At 48.1% G+C, this 18,568-nt stretch overlaps 1 protein-coding gene across 1 annotated transcript in view; it reads left to right on the top strand.

The window, feature by feature from the left end:
• Positions 1–18,568, top strand: part of PTPN1 (protein tyrosine phosphatase non-receptor type 1) — a 50,280-nt gene that overhangs the window by 23,737 nt on the left and 7,975 nt on the right. The window contains exons 2-4 of the mRNA XM_077253230.1: positions 8,963–9,053; positions 17,856–17,956; positions 18,179–18,277. Of these exons, the coding sequence (XP_077109345.1) occupies positions 8,963–9,053; positions 17,856–17,956; positions 18,179–18,277 (291 nt within the window). The remainder of the gene's footprint in view (positions 1–8,962; positions 9,054–17,855; positions 17,957–18,178; positions 18,278–18,568) is intronic.

The following is an 18,568-nucleotide window of genomic DNA, read 5'->3' as shown; positions in this document are numbered from 1 at the left end:
AGTCTATGTAGCAGGCCAGTATGTGATTGGATGATGTCACTTGATGAGTACAGTGAGGTCACACAGTCTATGTAGCAGGCCAGTATGTGATTGGATGATGTCACTTGGTGAGTACAGTGAGGTCACACAGTCCATGTAGCAGGCCAATATGTGATTGGATGATGTCACTTGATGAGTACAGTGAGGTCACACAGTCCATGTAGCATGTATACATGCCTGTAATTTCCTGTGACCTCCCACCCCATAGAGAAACATTAGGTGCCATGTTGCACTGCAGTATTGGTCTTTCCATTGCTGCTGTTTTGTCCCGTCCCCAGGACTGACCTGCAGTGTAATGTATGCAGCTTTATCGATTGTCTGCCGTGAGCGCAGGGTGATGGCCATGGCTGCTCTGTCCTGACCCGACTCCTTACATTCGGATATTTCTCAGTTTCTTTCCCCATGAATCGTACTCCATTGACCTCCTGTTTCCCAGACACTCCACCCTTCCTCCTTGGTACCATTCACCTCCACCCATTTCCTGGGGAGATAATGATGACCTTCCATGTCCAGGTCTCCTGTGCAGTGTCTCTCCAGCTGCCCACAGTCATCCCTGATTTATCTGATCATAGGAAACGTAAAAAGGTATTAACTAAGTGGCTGGGCCGGTGTGGCGAAATGTGACAGGACCCCTCCTTGCCGATGTATTGCACTCCTATGGCTATTGCCATCCTTGGAGACGGCTCTTTTATGTACGCTCTCGTCTTGGAGATGATGAGGTTCTTGCTCCGCACGCTGCTTGTTTGTACTAACATTGGAAGAAGTCCAAGATCTCCTCCTGCGGTAGAGGAGCAAGTCTCAGCCTGCGCTGTCAGATTCCTGCCGCTCTCCTCTCCATGTCTGGAATGCACCGAACATACCGCTCAGGCTCGGCAGGGAGCAGGGGGAGAAGATGGCTCATACATTGGGCAGGCCCTGGGGTATCGGATACTTGGGTAGCCTTTGTTTAGTAATATAACTCGGCTTTCCCAGAACCCTGAATGGCAATACATTCTGATTTGGTCCAGTAATGGCTGCCGCACTAGTTTTCACCCAACTTTCCCATGGTCGGATAGGACAAAGGTATAGTTTAAGACTGTCATTAAAGGGTTGGTGCCAGGTCCTGCACGGATGGTATGACAGTCGGTGTATACAGCGCCCTTCTCCCTCCACCCTCATAGCGGTACAGGCAGCGACTTCCCTGGTTACCATCTTATCAGCAGCTGACCACAAGTATTTGTTTTTTCCGGATCAGCCTTGATCTGTCAGGGGGCCTGTCACTGCCCGGGTGTCTCGTGCTATTGATGGGTTCTGTACTGTACATGTATATGGAGGAAGCGGAGTGACAGGACGGTCCTGCCTTCTGGAAACAAAGGTTGTTTCAGATCTTCACCATTTTCGGCATTTTTCCTTGCTCTCAATGAATGGGAACAATATTGTCTAAACTCAAATACTAAAAGTCCCTCACACTAGACCACAGGTCCCTCACTCCCACCTATCATTACATGTCCTGCTTGTAGTACCCTGGACTGTCTACAGATCCCGCAGACACTGGCCAAATGTGTGGATCATAGACACCCTACTAACGCGTTTCGCTCTCCTAAATGCTATTGTTTTCCATGGATGTGGTTGGCGAATGCCTGGCACCGCTTATCTCGTGGTGTTCGGGGGAATAACTCATTAGGTGTAGTTTCCTCCAGCAGTAGACATGTAGAGGGTAGTAGGTTATTGGGGATTCATCGGAATACATCAGGATCCGTCACCAGACCTCCAGCTGCAATGTCCCCCCATTGACTGTGAATGCAAATGACTTGTGTTCTCGGTGATGGATCCAGACAGCCGGCATTAATGTGGCCTCGGCTTTCTCCTGGGAACGTTCCTGGTTGCCAGGTGCAGGATGAGCGAAACACGTCCCGTCCCCACTATAGTCTGTGACCGAAACTCTCAGGATCAGATGTAATAGACCCTCAGCTGCATGAAGTAGTGGGTCAGGATTCCATCATCTGGATGTTTTTTTTTTCTGATAAATTGACATTCTGCAAGAAGTGACCTCACCCGAAATGGGGGAACTTTTGTGTGACTGGCAAAATTGAAAAAAAAAATAAAAAATTCTGCGCACACTTTAGATAAGTTCCTGAGGTTCTGTAATGAGATTTTGGACACTGATGAGATGTGGTTTCTGCCCGCACCATAGTCGTACCCATATTTGCTGTGGACCTCTAGAAGTGGTGTGGAGAAGGTGAAGCCGCACCTCGCTCCCTTCGCATGGATTTAAAAGGGTATGTCCACTTTCATGAATTATTGCCGTTTGGCATAAAAAGCAAACCGTTTTACGCTCACCCTTCCCAGGTCCACCGGTGAGCCTCCGCCGCTGCTCCTCGTGTCTGTCATTGGTTGCGTTCTGACGTTACTGTTAGGAGCCCAGCGGCTCTGAGCTGGACCCTCCCTCTACGCTGGCGGAGCGCACCGATTGGCTGATACTGAGAGCAGCGGTGGCTACTATAGCGCAGTTTGGGTTATTCATACCGACCTGCACCCGGGATCAATATTTTCTGATAATCTCAGGCACTTTGCTGACGTTGTAAAATGCAGCAAATTTTCAGCACTCGAATAATCATTGGAAAATTTTCTGTATTTTTGCACCATGGGAACGTTGCCCCAAACTTGCGATTGGCGCAGGTGGCACCATTTTGCGCTGACGTTTATGGCTCCGCTCACACTTATTGACATCTTTTTGCAGTTGATTAATAACTTCATCATTTTTCGTCTCCTGGAAAGTTCTGCAGCCGTATTAGCTGCACAGCCCGGGTGCCGGTTCACGCCTCTGAAGACGCCTGCTGTCATGGGACCGGTCTTAATAGATGATAATCTTATTGACCGATCTACTTTCCAGGAACAGAAATGTGATCATCTTTATGTTCTACTGAGAAGTCGACTTATTGTGGTTTTACAGCAAGTTCCAGTAACTTCGCTGCTCGAAAGTCTTAAAGGGAAACCGACCTCCATTCTCAAGATTCTGCTGCTTTTTTTTTTTTTTTTTTTTTTTTTAAAGGGCCAGTAACCCTCCCAGTCCAGTTGTAATAGTGCACAAACTTTATGAGATTACATTGATTGCTCAGCTTGGGGTAACAGCTAATTGCACCCCTTCCTATACGTCTGCCTGCTAAGATGTGGTTCCAATAAATTTCCCTATATTATGGCATCTTCCAGACAGTCCCATTATAGTTCAGGGTGCTGCATTATCTCTTTGCTCAGTGTCGCCCCCTGTAATATTCTTGTATGTACTGCAAATGAGCGCATGGTGGGAGGTGACACTACCGTGACCTCGTTTATGTGATCAGTGAAATATTCTGTTTTTATTAGATTTCTTGGCTGCGTTTTCATCTGTCAGAAAATACGTGAACTAAATTTCTGCCGAATTTTTGTAAGAACGGCCTCCCTAATTGCCCCTTGCGATTGAGGAATCGGTTTGTGATGGAGTTGGTGGCGGGGGATGGGATTATATCTACTTTGTAATGATGTCATTCTGACTAATGAGCGATGGCGCCTGTAATACTGAATAGAGTATGATCATTCACACCGTGCACTGACTATGCAACCCCTGCTGATCCCTTCCACCGCTTGTTAGCTGTTTTTTTTTCTTCACATTCTATTTCCTCTCTGACTTCAGTGGAAAAAGAAAAAAATGCACAAGGTGTACATGCAAGCTCAGACGTTTCTAAATTCCTGCTTTACAAAGACGTAATGGGATCCTGTAAGTCATCTACAGCGTGTATTATATCCTAGAGCTGCACTCACTATTCTGCTGGTGGAGTCACTGTGTACATACATTACATTACTTATCCTGTACTGATCCTGAGTTACATCCTGTATTATACCCCAGAGCTGCACTCACTATTCTGCTGGTGCAGTCACTGTGTACATACATTACATTACTTATCCTGTACTGATCCTGAGTTACATCCTGTATTATATCCTAGAGCTGCACTCACTATTCTGCTGGTGGAGTCACTGTGTACATACATTACATTACTTATCCTGTACTGATCCTGAGTTACATCCTGTATTATACCCCAGTGCTGCACTCACTATTCTGCTGGTGGAGTCACTGTGTACATACATTACATTACTTATTCTGTACTGATCCTGAGTTACATCCTGTATTATACTCCAGAGCTGCACTCATTATTCTGCTGGTGGAGTCACTGTGTATATACATTACATTACTTATCCTGTACTGATCCTAAGTTACATCCTGTATTATACTCCAGAGCTGCACTCATTATTCTGCTGGTGGAGTCACTGTGTACATACATTACATTACTTATTCTGTACTGATCCTGAGTTACATCCTGTATTATACTCCAGAGCTGCACTCATTATTCTGCTGGTAGAGTCACTGTGTATATACATTACATTACTTATCCTGTACTGATCCTAAGTTACATCCTGTATTATACTCCAGAGCTGCACTCACTATTCTGCTGGTGCAGTCACTGTGTACATACATTACATTACTTATTCTGTACTGATCCTGAGTTACATCCTGTATTATACTCCAGAGCTGCACTCACTATTCTGCTGGTGGAGTCACTGTGTATATACATTACATTACTTATCCTGTACTGATCCTGAGTTACATCCTGTATTATACTCCAGAGCTGCACTCACTATTCTGCTGGTGCAGTCACTGTGTACATACATTACATTACTTATTCTGTACTGATCCTGAGTTACATCCTGTATTATACTCCAGAGCTGCACTCACTATTCTGCTGATGGAGTCACTGTGTACATACATTACATTACTTACCCTGTACTGATCCTGAGTTATATCCTGTATTATACTCCAGAGCTGCACTCACTATTCTGCTGGTGGAGTCACTGTGTACATACATTACATTACTTATCCTGTACTGATCCTGAGTTCCATCCTGTATTATACTTCAGAGCTGCACTCACTATTCTGCTGCTTCATAGATGAAATCTCCCAGCTTTTCAGTGTCATTGCTGAGCTCCCAGTGTTTCCTGTATACCAGGCGAATGCAGCCCTCTGGGGTAGAGACAACCAGCCATCCCTTCCTGTGGAGCTGAGCTGGTCTGGTCCATTACATTATGTGGACTGTGACTGATGAGGGCGAGGTCAGAGGTTACCTTCTACATTATGCAGCAGAGCTTCATGGATTGGACTTTTTCTTTCTGACCTGTTACAGGAAGACATGCTGCACTTTGCGGAATATGCCGGTTTGCTCAATCCTCCTGCTCCTCGTTCATCTTTCACTGTTACGTTTCCCATACATGTTGTTATTTGCATGAATGACGCAGTTAGTGCCCCAGAGCAGGAAGATGCTGCACTCATTGAACTCTTCCTCTATAAATCATCCAAACTTACTCTTGTGACACCCGGTGCCCCACATTTATAACAGCTGTAGGAGTTGGATCCATCACTTGGTCTCCATCCGCACTGTTTTATGTCCCCCACTTCTTGCATGTAGAGACTCTTGAATTAGGAGTGTGACCAGAAATTCACCTGCACAGGGTAGGATTATCTCTATTATGTTAATCCTTATAACTCTGCACAGGTGCTGTGTACCCAAAATGGGAAAAGGCTTTTATGCAAAACCTTTTGTGAAGTTGCCTTATTTTTATCAAATTGGATGCATTAGCACAGAGCAAGAAACTGGGAACCTGCAGCTCTGTGAACAGGAAAAATAATAAAAATATTTTCTATAGCACCAACATATTCCGCAGCACTTTACATTTTAGAGGGGACTTGTACAGACAATAAAGACATTACAGAATTAGGGTACCGTCACACATTGAAATTTTCATCGCTGCGACGGCACGATTCGTGACGTCGCAGCGTCGTATAATCATCGCTCCAGCGTCGTAGACTGCGGTCACACGTTGCAATCACGGCGCTGGAGCGATGCCGAAGTCCCCGGGTAACCAGGGTAAACATCGGGTAACTAAGCGCAGGGCCGCGCTTAGTAACCCGATGTTTACCCTGGTTACCAGCGTAAACGTAAAAAAACAAATAGTACATACTCACCCGTCGGTGTCCTTCAGGTCCCTTGCAGTCTGCTTCCTGCTCTGAGTGCAGCCGTACAGTGAGAGCAGAGCGCAGCACCGCTGCGCTCTGCTCTCACTTTCCGGCCGGCACTCAGAGCAGGAAGCAGACGGCAAGGGACCTGAAGGACACCGACGGGTGAGTATGTACGGTTTTTTTTTTTTACGTTTACGCTGGTAACCAGGGTAAACATCGGGTTACTAAGCGCGGCCCTGCGCTTAGTTACCCGATGTTTACCCTGGTTACAAGCGAAGACATCGCTGGATCGCTGTCACACACAACGATCCAGCGATGTCAGCGGGTGATCAAGCGACGAAAGAAAGTTCCAAACGATCTGCTACGACGTACGATTCTCAGCAGGGTGTCTGATCGCAGTAGCGTGTCAGACACAGTGATATCGTAACGATATCGCTAGAACGTCACGAATCGTAACGTCGTAGCGATGGAAATTTCAATGTGTGACGGTACCCTTACAATAAACACATAGATCAAACCAGATACCAAGAGTGAGGGCCCTGTTCACAAGCTTACAATCTATGAGGAGATTGGGGAGACACGAGAGGTGGATGGTAACAATTGCTTTTGTTGTTCGGACCAGCCATAGTGTAAGGATCGGGTGTTCATGTAAAGCTGGATGAACCGGTTATTGGCCTAAGTATGTAACAGTACAGACACAGAGGGCTATTAACTGCATAAAGCGTATGAGAACATGATGCGAGGAACCTGGTTATGGTGACAATTTTGAATGGGCCACACAGGGATAGTTAGATTAATGTGTTGAGGCGGTAGGCCAGTCTGAACAAATGCGTTTTTAGGGCACGCTTAAAACTGTGGGGATTAATCGTATTAACCTAAGTAGTGCATTCCAAAGAATCGGCGCAGCACGTGAAGAGTCTTGAAGACAGGAGTGGGAGGTTCTGATTATTGAGGATGTTAATCTGAGGTCATTAGCGGAGCGGAGGGCACAGGTAAGGTGGTAGGCGGAGACCAGGGAGGAGATGTAGGGTGGTGCTGAGCTATGGAGTGCTTTGTGGATGAGGGTAATAGTTTTGTACTGGATTCTGGAGTGGATGGGTAACCAGTGTAATGACTGGCACAGGGTAGAGGCATCGGTGTAACGATTGGTGAGGAATATGATCCTGGCTGCAGCATTCAGGACAGATTGGAGTGGGGAAAGTTTGGTAAGAGGGAGGCCGATTAGTAGAGAGTTGTTATAGTCCAGACGAGAATTAATAATAATAATTTTATTTCGCTCGCCAACATATTTCCGCAGCACTTTACATTTTTGAGGAGACTTGCACAGACAATAGACATTACAGCATAACAATAATCACATAGATCAAAACAGATACCAAGAGGAATGAGGGTCCTGCTAAATCAACAGTAAGAGTTTTTGCAAAATGTAAGAAAGGGTCGAATTCTGGAAATGTTTTTGAGGTGCAGATAAGAAGAGTGAGCCAGTGTTCGGATGTGGGGGGTGAATGAAAGCTCTGAATCAAGTATAACCCCCAAGACAGTGGGCATGTTACTGGGGAGTAATGGTGGAACCACACATGGAAATGGCAATGTCGGGCATAGGTACCGTAGGTTAGTAGAGGGAGGAAAAAGGAGTTCAGTTTTTGACAGGTTCAGTTTCAGATAGCGGAAGGACATGTTGGAGACAGCGGTAAGACAATCACTGGTGTTTTGTAATGCAGGGGTGATTTCAGAAGAAGTGTATAATCGGGTGTCATCTGCATAGAGATGGTACTGGAAACCAAATCTACTGATTGTTTGACCAATAGGGGCAGTATACAAAGAGAAGAGGAGGGGGCCTTGGACTCATCCTTGAGGAACCTCAACAGTAAAGGGAAGATGTGAGAAGGAGGAAGAACCAGCAAAAGATACAGTGAAGGAGCAGTCAGAGAGATAGGAGGAGAACCAGGAGAGAACGGTGTCCTGGAGGCCGATGGAGTGTAGCATAGTGAGGAGGAGCTGATGATTATTGAAACTGCCCTCACTAAAGTCTCTAATGATCTACTAGAGTGTAAAGAGCGGAAATCAGATTGAAGAGGGTCGAGAAGAGAGTTATCTGAGTGATAGCGGATAAGATGGGAGTGGACCAGGCGTTCGAGGAGTTTAGAGATGAAGGGAAGATTAGAGACAGGTCTATAATTAGCGGCACAGTTTTGGTCGAGGGATGGTTTTTTAAGTAATGGGTGCATGATGGCATGCTTAAATGAGGAGGGAAAGATACCTGAAGAGAGAGAAAGGTTGACTATTTTTGTTAAGTGAGAGGTGACAGCAGGGGAAAGGGACTGGAGGAGATGTGACGGAATGGGGTCACTGGTGCAAGTGGTCGGGCGAGAAGATGCAAGGAGCCTGATTACTACTTCTTCTGTGACTGGTTCAAAGTCAGAGAGTGAGTGAGGGGAGGGAGGACAGTGCATGGTATGAAGGGGTTGGGAGAAAATTTCCTGTCGGATATGGTCAATTTTTTCTTTGAAATAATTGGCCAGGTCGTAGGGCGGAGATCCGTGGTTGGGGCCTGAACTCTTGAGTTGAGTAAGGAAACAGGACGATCACTAAACTCTCCGGTCCGGCCATGTCTGGGTAGTAGTCTCCTACTGGTGACTCTCCAGCTATGGAGACGCTACAGCTCGGAGTCTGATGAGAGTTGTAGTTTACTAACAGCTGGAAAGCCACAATTTGGAGCCCATCAGGAGAACATATGACCTCTTGCTGTGGGGACTGTGCCCTATAGGTCATTGATCTGTGAACAACACTACTTACAGGGTGGGATTATTTTGGACCCCCCGCGTAGTACATGATAGTTTACCAAAAGAAGGATTGTCAGATGCCGTCCACCTAAACATTTTCTCTTCTCTCTTGCAGGAAATCCGCAATGAAGCCAGCGACTTTCCCTGTAAAGTGGCCCGACTACCTGATAACAAGACCCGCAACCGCTACCGAGACGTCAGCCCGTGTAAGTGCCCACACCACAGCGCATGTCTCTTCTGAGAGCGTCAGTCACTACGTGGATGTCTGTCAGAGCCCCAGGCCAATATCTATGTAAAGAAACTGGGAGTTTCAGTTGTGTGCTGGTCCCCGGGGGTTTTTGCGTCCGGCTGTACACACGTAGACATTTTGTATCCGCTCTTCATCCGCAGATGGCCAGATAATGACACACAAGCAGAGCGCTGTGATGCCTGCACCATTCCACATTCACTGTCTGCAACGTTCCCATAGTTGTGTCTGTGTCTGCCATCCCCGACCACCAGTAGTGAGCGGAAGCGTTCATTGTTTACATCCAGTAACTAAGAAAAGGCATGACCGATTATTTCCCACAGCTGAGGGTTTGCTTCAGTTGTAGCCGGCTTTTGCTAGTAATCTATGGCTCTGCGGTTGTTGTAAAACTATAATTCCCAGCATTTCCTCACCGCTCTCATTGTAAACGATGCTTTGTGATCTGTACACACCGGACCTACCTCTGAGGCTGAGCTCACACGGCCAGGCGTCATGTGATGGAAAAGGATCCTTGTAGAATGGAAGAAAAACAGACACCCCTTTAAGAACTGTTCCTTTTTTCATTTTAATACATATCATTTAAAGTGTACACTTGTGATATTTTTTTATTTTCTCTTAATAATATGAAGAACCAAAAAGTACACCAACCTTTTCATCAATGCACACATTCACATATGTGTATACACTGTGTGCGTGTGTGCGTACGTGCGTGCGTGCGTGTGTATAGCTAGATAACAGAAATATACACTGCTCAAAAAAATAAAGGTAACACTAAAATCTCACATCCTAGATATCACTGAATGAAATATTCCAGTTGTAAATCTTTATTCATTACATAGTGGAATGTGTTGAGAATAATAAAACCTAAAAATTATCAACGTAACTCACAACTAATATCCCACGGAGGTCTGGAGTCGGAACGATGCTCAAAATCAAAGTGGAAAATGAAGTTACAGGCTGATCCAACTTCAGTGGAAATTCCTCAAGACAAGGAAATGATGCTCAGTAGTGTGTGTGGCCTCCACGTGCTTGTATGACCTCCCTACAACGCCTGGGCATGCTCCTGATGAGGCGGCGGATGGTCTCCATAAGGTTCTCCTCCCAGACCTGGACTAAAGCATCGGCCAACTCCTGGACAGTCTGAGGTGCAACGTGATGTTGGTGGATGGTGCGAGACATGATGTCCCAGACGTGTTCAATTGGATTGAGGTCTGGGGAACGGGCGGGCCAGTCCATAGCTTCAATGCCTTCGTCTCGCAGGAATTGCTTACATGCTCCAGCCACATGAGGTCTGGCATTGTCCTGCATTAGGAGGAACCCAGGGCCAACCGCACCACATATGGTCTCACAAGGGGTCTGAGGATCTCATCTCGGTACCTAATGGGAGTCAGGCTACCTCTGGCGAGCACATGGAGGCCTGTGCGGCCCTCCAAAGAAATGCCACCCCACACCATTACTGACCCACTGCCAAACCTGTCATGCTGAAGGATGTTGCAGGCAGCAGATCGCTCTCCACGGCGTCTCCAGACTCTGTCACGTCTGTCACATGTGCTCAGTGTGAACCTGCTTTCATCTGTGAAGAGCACAGGGCGCCAGTGGCGAATTTGCCAATCCTGGTGTTCTGCGGCAAATGCCAAACGTCGTGCACGGTGTCTGGCTGTGATCACAACCCCCCATCTGTGGACGTCGCGCACTCAGACCATTCTCATGGAGTCGGTTTCTAACCGTTTGTGCAGACACATGCACGTTTGTGGCCTGCTGGAGGTCATTTTGCAGGGCTCTGGCAGTGCTCCTCCTGTTCCTCCTTGCACAAAGGCTGAGGTAGCGGTCCTGCTGCTGGGTTGTTGCCCTCCTACTGCCCCCTCCACATCTCCTGGTGTACTGGCTTGTCTCCTAGTAGTGCCTCCAGCCTCTGGACACTACGCTGACAGACACAGCAAACCTTGCCACAGCTCGCATTGATGTGCCATCCTGGATGAGCTGCACTGCCTGAGCCACTTGTGTGGGTTGTAGAGTCCGTCTCTTGCTACCATGAGTGTGAAAGCACAACCAACATTCTAAAGTGACCAAAACATCAGGCAAAAAGCATTGGTACTGAGATGTGGTCTGTGGTCCCCACCTGCAGAACCACTCCTTTATTGAGTGTGTCTTAGTAATTGCCAATAATTTTCATCTGTTGTCTATTCCATTTGCACAACAGCATGTGAAATTGATTGTCAAACAGTGTTGCTTCCTAAGTAGAGAGTTTGATTTCACAGAAGTTTGATTTACTTGGAGTTATATTCTGTTGTTTAAGTGTTAACTTTATTTTTTTGAGCAGTGTATTAATACAGGTAAAGTGACTCATTCTGGAGTCGCGTGATTTCCTACGTCATGGTCAGGATGGGGTTTCTGCCCGGGCATGTAAATAAGAACATTCTCAATCACCATTAGTAAGCAGAGATCTTGAAAATGGTGGAGAAAGAAGCACAATGGTCTATTAGATGGCTGCAGAACGTCTCATAGCACAGGGATTAATCTACACAAGACTGGACGGGCCTTTTTCACTGTGAGGCAGATGTCGGACATTTGATCAGTCTTCCTATCTATCGACAGTGTGAGAGAAACTCCAGCAGCAATAACGTTATATTAGATCAGTCAGTTACACAATGGCAGACTTCGCCAGGCACAATCAATATTTTGTGGAATAACCATGATTTTTAATCACAGCTTTCATGCGTCTTGGCATTCTTTCTACGAGTCTTTCACACTGCTTTTGCATCCCCAGATCAACACCTGGTCGTCTAATGGTTAGATGGAGACCCGGAGAGACGTACAAGCCACAGTGTTTTGTGCCCACTGTGAAATTTGGTGGGGGATCGGTGATGATCTGGGGATGCTTCAGCAAGGCTGGAATGAGGCAGGTTAATCTTTGCGAAGGACGTATGAATCAAGCTGCATACAAGGTTATCCTGGAAAAACAGTTGATTCCTTCTGCTCAGGCAATGTTCCCCAACTCTGAGGACTGGTTTCTCCAGCAGGACAATGCGCCATGCCACACAGCTAGGTCAATCAAGGTGTGGATGAAGGACCACCACATCAAATCCCTGTCATGGGCAGCCCAATCTCCAGACCTGAACCCCACTGAAAACCTCTGGAATGTAATCAAGAGGAAGATGGATAGTCACAAGCCATCAAACAAAGAAGAACTGCTTAAATGTTTGTACCGGGAGTGGCATAAGGCACCCAAAAGCAGTGTGAAAGACTGGTGGAAAGCATGCCAAGACGCATGAAAGCTGTGATTAAAAATCGTGGTTATTCCACAAAATATAGATTTTTGAACTCTTCCTGAATTAAAACATTAGTACTGTTGTTTCTAAATGATTATGAACTTGTTTTTTTTTTTTTTTTGCATTATTCGAGGTCTGAAAGCAATGCATTTTTTGTTATTTTTACAATTTCTCATTTTCAGAAAATAAATACAAAATGTATTTCTTGGAAATTCGGAGACATGTTGTCAGTAGTTTATAGACAAAAATATTGCCATAAAGAGAAAAATCAGACAAACTGAACATTTTGCAGTGGTCTCTTAATTTTTTGCCAGAGCTGTATATTATCTATCTATCTATCCATACCTACACGACTCTCATGAATACTTGTTTGCTGATTGATCGTCGGTCATTTCTGGTTAAACAGGCTATCACATTTCCTTATGTGCACAGAAAATCAGTGATAGATTGTTCTATTGTCTAGGCAGCACATATCCTTCATAACCAGGACGATGTGCGGCCGAGAACAATGATTATTAAATAAATTAAATAAGCCTTTTGCTTGTTCGTTGAGTGATCACCAGCCCGTTTACCCTGCCCAATTATCAGGACCTGAGTGTTCCCAGGAACCATAGTCGGCCAACGTAAATCCAGCTTAGGTCTGTACGGGGTGTGCAGCCCCTGGATGAAAGCAGTAAAAGTTTCCATTAATCATTAAGCAAAAATTGATGGGAAATGTTCATTATCCAAAGATAGAGCTTTATTAATAACGGATGAGACTTTTATAACATACTGGATCAGTTCCAAAACAAGAAGAAGTAGGCCGAGATTCATCAAAGAGTTTTTGCCAGAATTTTGGTGCAAAAACTGTTTGAAATGTCAAGTGCAGCTGGCAAATTCACCGTAGTTTACGCCCCCAAGAAATGACGACAGAAGTGTATTCCTTTCCCTAGCTGACGCCTTTGCCACATCTTACTCCAGCACAACCTTTATGGAAAATGCCAGTCTTGGTGAATCAGGGGTAAAGTGTAGACCTGTCTCCACGGGGGTGCTAGCGGATGTCAGAGCTTTGGACAAAGTTCACACCAGGCAGAAAAGCAGCTTATTAAGATTTGTTATTTTTTTTCTTTTACTTTATTTTACTTTTTAGCACAAATGATGACACATTGCATAAAATATCTGCATGAAAACTGCAGAAATTTATCACTCAGATTTGCAGCAGAAACCATGAAGAATTTGCTGTTACTTAAGCAGATTTTTCAGCGGTTGCTCAGTTTACATCCCGTGCGGACATAGTCCTTCCTTGTCCTGACAACCGTCCGTCCTGGTGTATTACTGGTGAATCGCAGCCCTGCTTCTTCCATTCCTCACTGCTCCACAGGGTTCACCTAGCGTCCGCCATTAACACCCACTGACCATATAATGAACCCAGCATGTGTGCCTCCTCTGACATGACCCTGCGTGTGTGCCACCTCTGACATGACCCTGCGTGTGTGCCACCTCTGACATGACCCTGCGTGTGTGCCTCCTCTGACATGACCCTGCGTGTGTGCCTCCTCTGACGTGACCCTGCATGTGTGCCTCCTCTGACGTGACCCTGCATGTGTGCCTCCTCTGACATGACCCTGCATGTGTGCCTCCTCTGACATGACCCTGCATGTGTGCCTCCTCTGACGTGACCCTGCATGTGTGCCTCCTCTGACGTGACCCTGCATGTGTGCCTCCTCTGACGTGACCCTGCATGTGTGCCTCCTCTGACGTGACCCCGCATGTGTGCCTCCTCTGACGTGACCCCGCATGTGTGCCTCCTCTGACGTGACCCCGCACGAGTGCTTCCTCTGACGTGACGCTGCATGTGTGCCTCCTCTGACGTGACCCCGCACGTGTGCCTCCTCTGACGTGACACCGCACGTGTGCCTCCTCTGACGTGACCCCGCACGTGTGCTTCCTCTGACGTGACCCCGCACGAGTGCTTCCTCTGACGTGACCCCGCACGAGTGCTTCCTCTGACGTGACCCCGCACGTGTGCTTCCTCTGACGTGACCCCGCACGTGTGCCTCCTCTGACGTGACCCCGCACGTGTGCCTCCTCTGACGTGACACCGCACGTGTGCCTCCTCTGACGTGACCCCGCACGTGTGCCTCCTCTGACGTGACCCCGCACGTGTGCCTCCTCTGACGTGACGCTGCACGTGTGCCTCCTCTGACGTGACCCCGCACGTGTGCCTCCTCTGACGTGACACCGCACGTGTGCCTCCTCTGACGTGACACCGCACGTGTGCCTCCTCTGACGTGACCCCGCACGAGTGCTTCCTCTGACGTGACCCCGCACGAGTGCTTCCTCTGACGTGACCCCGCACGAGTGCTTCCTCTGACGTGACCCCGCACGAGTGCTTCCTCTGACGTGACCCCGCACGAGTGCTTCCTCTGACGTGACCCCGCACGTGTGCCTCCTCTGACGTGACCCCGCACGTGTGCCTCCTCTGACGTGACCCTGCACGTGTGCCTCCTCTGACGTGACGCTGCAAGTGTGCCTCCTCTGACGTGACCCCGCACGTGTGCCTCCTCTGACGTGACCCCGCACGTGTGCCTCCTCTGACGTGACCCCGCACGTGTGCCTCCTCTGACGTGACCCCGCACGTGTGCCTCCTCTGACGTGACCCCGCACGTGTGCCTCCTCTGACGTGACCCCGCACGTGTGCCTCCTCTGACGTGACCCCGCACGTGTGCCTCCTCTGACGTGACCCCGCACGTGTGCCTCCTCTGACGTGACCCCGCACGTGTGCCTCCTCTGACGTGACCCCGCACGTGTGCCTCCTCTGACGTGACCCCGCACGTGTGCCTCCTCTGACGTGACCCCGCACGTGTGCCTCCTCTGACGTGACCCCGCACGTGTGCCTCCTCTGACGTGACCCCGCACGTGTGCCTCCTCTGACGTGACCCCGCACGTGTGCCTCCTCTGACGTGACCCCGCACGTGTGCCTCCTCTGACGTGACCCCGCACGTGTGCCTCCTCTGACGTGACCCCGCACGTGTGCCTCCTCTGACATCACATCATGTGACTGTGGAACGATCAAGATGATGTGTCCTCATAGGCATGGCAGCAGGGTTGTAGATGACAGATAACACTATAGAAACGTTTTGCAAAGTTTCATGTTTCCATCTCTGCTTGCAGTCATTGAATGGAAACCTTTTTCATTGTCTACACCATCCGCAGCCCTCGTTACATGTTATCAGTGTAGACAATACACCTCTTCTGTCCTGGATGATTCTCGCCTGCCCTGAAGCAGGGTAACAAAGCTTCAGCTGTGAGGACATTACTGGGGTGACGTTTCTGAATCTTTCCATGACTGTTTTTCTGGCTCTTTATGACCTGAAGAGGCGACTAGTGTCTGCCCCAAGTGTGAGATTTACCGGCGACAACGCGGAGTCCTCGCTGCACTCATCTGTGTTGCATGATCTCTATCAGTTTGGACTTGTTGGGAGTTGTAGTCCCACTGCTGCACTGGTACAATGAGTTTTTTTGTAAGCTGATAAATGTAACAATTCTGCCCCTGTGAATCCCTCCGTGCCCCCAGGGGCAGCAGATCTGCTATCTCAGGCCAATTATTGCTTCACACGACGGCTGTGATGACATTTACCAGTGGAGATTTCTGTGGAAATGTTATTAACCACATTCTGCAGATTTCCTGGCTTCAGTTATTTCAAGCGATGAAAATAATTCCGATTAAAAACTGAAAACTTCTGCAAATCCCGGCAATATACATATATGATGGACAGGCCCAAGGCTTAGATACATTTATAGGCTCTGTATCTAATTGTGTGACTGTATCCCAGATCTCGGACTCTTTATTAAACTGCATTTGTTTTTAGTTCTGCAACTTGTATCTAAGTATTCTTGATCGGATACATGTATCAGAGTTAGATGCTAAGACTTCGGAGTAAGTTCGGATGACGTTATTTTGGTGCAGATTCCACCGCGGATTGAAACCCCTTTAAATGTGCATTGGAAATTTTTAGCGCAGACTTTTGGCGCCACTGTGAAAATATTTCCTGTGGATCCTGCTCTGTTTTTTAGCTTGTGCCGACCCGTGGTAGAGCAAACTCCAAATCCACAGGGCGGCTGACAAATTCTGCTCCAGAAAATACACCTTTTGTATTGTTACCTCTTGCTTTAATGTAATCTTGGTTTGCAGAAGGTATCTAATCTGTATCTAACCCAAAACTTCCTACTCTGATACATTTTTTTTTTTTTCAGACAATTCATGTAGAGTGCAATCTCTGCCTTCAATACATGATCGACGTTAAATGCTTTCTGCAGAAAGTCATCTTGTTATCCAACTTTGTTTCAAGTTGCAGAAGTGGATACAGAATCTGACTGTTAGTCAACAATCTTAGATACGTTTCCATGGTTGGATACGGACTCAATAATAAGTAATTATCGAGTAAGCTGGCAAGAGATGCCTCCTCTGGTGCGGGGGCGCGTGTGCTGCCTCCTCTGGTGCGGGGGCGCGTGTGCTGCCTCCTCTGGTGCGGGGGCGCGTGTGCTGCCTCCTCTGGTGCGGGGGCGCGTGTGCTGCCTCCTCTGGTGCAGGGGCGCGTGTGCTGCCTCCTCTGGTGCGGGGTCGCGTGTCCTCTGGTGCGGGGGCGCTTGTGCTGCCTCCTCTGGTGCGGGGGCGCGTGTGCCTCTGGTGCGGGGGCTCTTGTGCTGCCTCCTCTGGTGCGGGGGCGCGTGTCCTCTGGTGCGGGGGCTCTTGTGCTGCCTCCTCTGGTGCGGGGGCGCGTGTCCTCTGGTGCGGGGGCTCTTGTGCTGCCTCCTCTGGTGCGGGGGCGCGTGTCCTCTGGTGCGGGGGCGTGTGTCCTCTGGTGCGGGGGCGCGTGTGCTGCCTCCTCTGGTGCGGGGGCGCGTGTCCTCTGGTGCGGGGGCGCTTGTGCTGCCTCCTCTGGTGCGGGGGCGCGTGTCCTCTGGTGCGGGGGGCTCGTGTCCTCTGGTGCGGGGGCGCGTGTGGCGCCTCCTCTGTATCTGACTGATGGCTTGGAAACCTGTTACAGTATCTAACGTTGTACTTGAGGTATAGAGTCAGACATCTTGGTCAGACATCGTTCACCTGGTTAGATACAGCCAGTGTTTAGATACTTTCGGCAGGGTGGTATCTGAACCTACTCGCACATAAAAATAGTCTGTATCTAACCATTGAGTGTATCCAGGATGTCCTTGTCTCTTCCAACTTCTTGTGTCTGATACATTGGCGACTGTATCTAACTATGAAAATGTGGCCAAGATGTTTGACTCCGTATCCCACTTTGCAACGTGTTTGTATTTTGATATTTGCAGATATTCAGCCGACTTTGATTCAAAGATGTCTTACATTCTGCAAGGTATCTAAGCAGAGTTAGATATGTTTCTCATAGAACTAAGCTCCCTTTATTCGGCGCCCGAGGGGCCGCATTTGCCCAGCAGGACGCCATTGGTGAGATTGCAGACATATTCTGACTTCCGGATTTCTCTTGCAGTTGACCACAGCCGGATAAAGCTGCACCGAGAAGACAATGATTATATTAATTCCAGTCTAATCAAGATGGAGGAGGCACAGAGGAGCTACATCCTGACTCAGGTGAGATCTGCCCGCGGCCCTCTACCTGCTTCTCGTCCACTGCTCTCATTGTGCGATGGTGGAGAAGAATGGTGGGAGCCCTGTCCTCTGCATGGGCCATAACGGGCGTGATGGGTGCACTGCATGATGGTCGCTCCCATACAGGTCACTGGTTCTGCCCCATCTTCAGTGCTGGGAGTGTGTGCTCCATGCAGAATATTAACGCCTGCTTGTCTTTTTTAGGGACCGTTACCCAACACATGCGGACACTTCTGGGAGATGGTTTGGGAGCAGAAGAGCAGCGGGGTTGTCATGCTGAACCGAGTCATCGAGAAGGGATCGGTGAGCGTCACTACACTTTGTGTCTCTAGGTGCAGCTCAGCCCCACTCTAATACCAAGACTGGGCCTAAATCCTGGTAAATGGAGAGGAGTTACAGGGGCACAGTGACCACCAGTGAGGGTATGATGGCTGCAGTCCATGGCGATAAAGACAGACTGTAGATATTGCTCTCCCCTGTACGGATTACACCCGTCCAGTCCTAACAAAGGGGGAATCCTGGAGAATAGAAGTCCAGGAATCTTCTTTAATGACGTGACCATCTATCTGTGGGGAAACTAGATGACAACCAATA

The sequence above is a fragment of the Ranitomeya variabilis genome, chromosome 4 (genome assembly GCF_051348905.1).
Source record: "Ranitomeya variabilis isolate aRanVar5 chromosome 4, aRanVar5.hap1, whole genome shotgun sequence".
Lineage (NCBI taxonomy): Eukaryota > Metazoa > Chordata > Amphibia > Anura > Dendrobatidae > Ranitomeya > Ranitomeya variabilis.
Note: the sequence above shows the minus strand (reverse complement) of the source record. Positions and strands in the feature narration are given on the sequence as shown.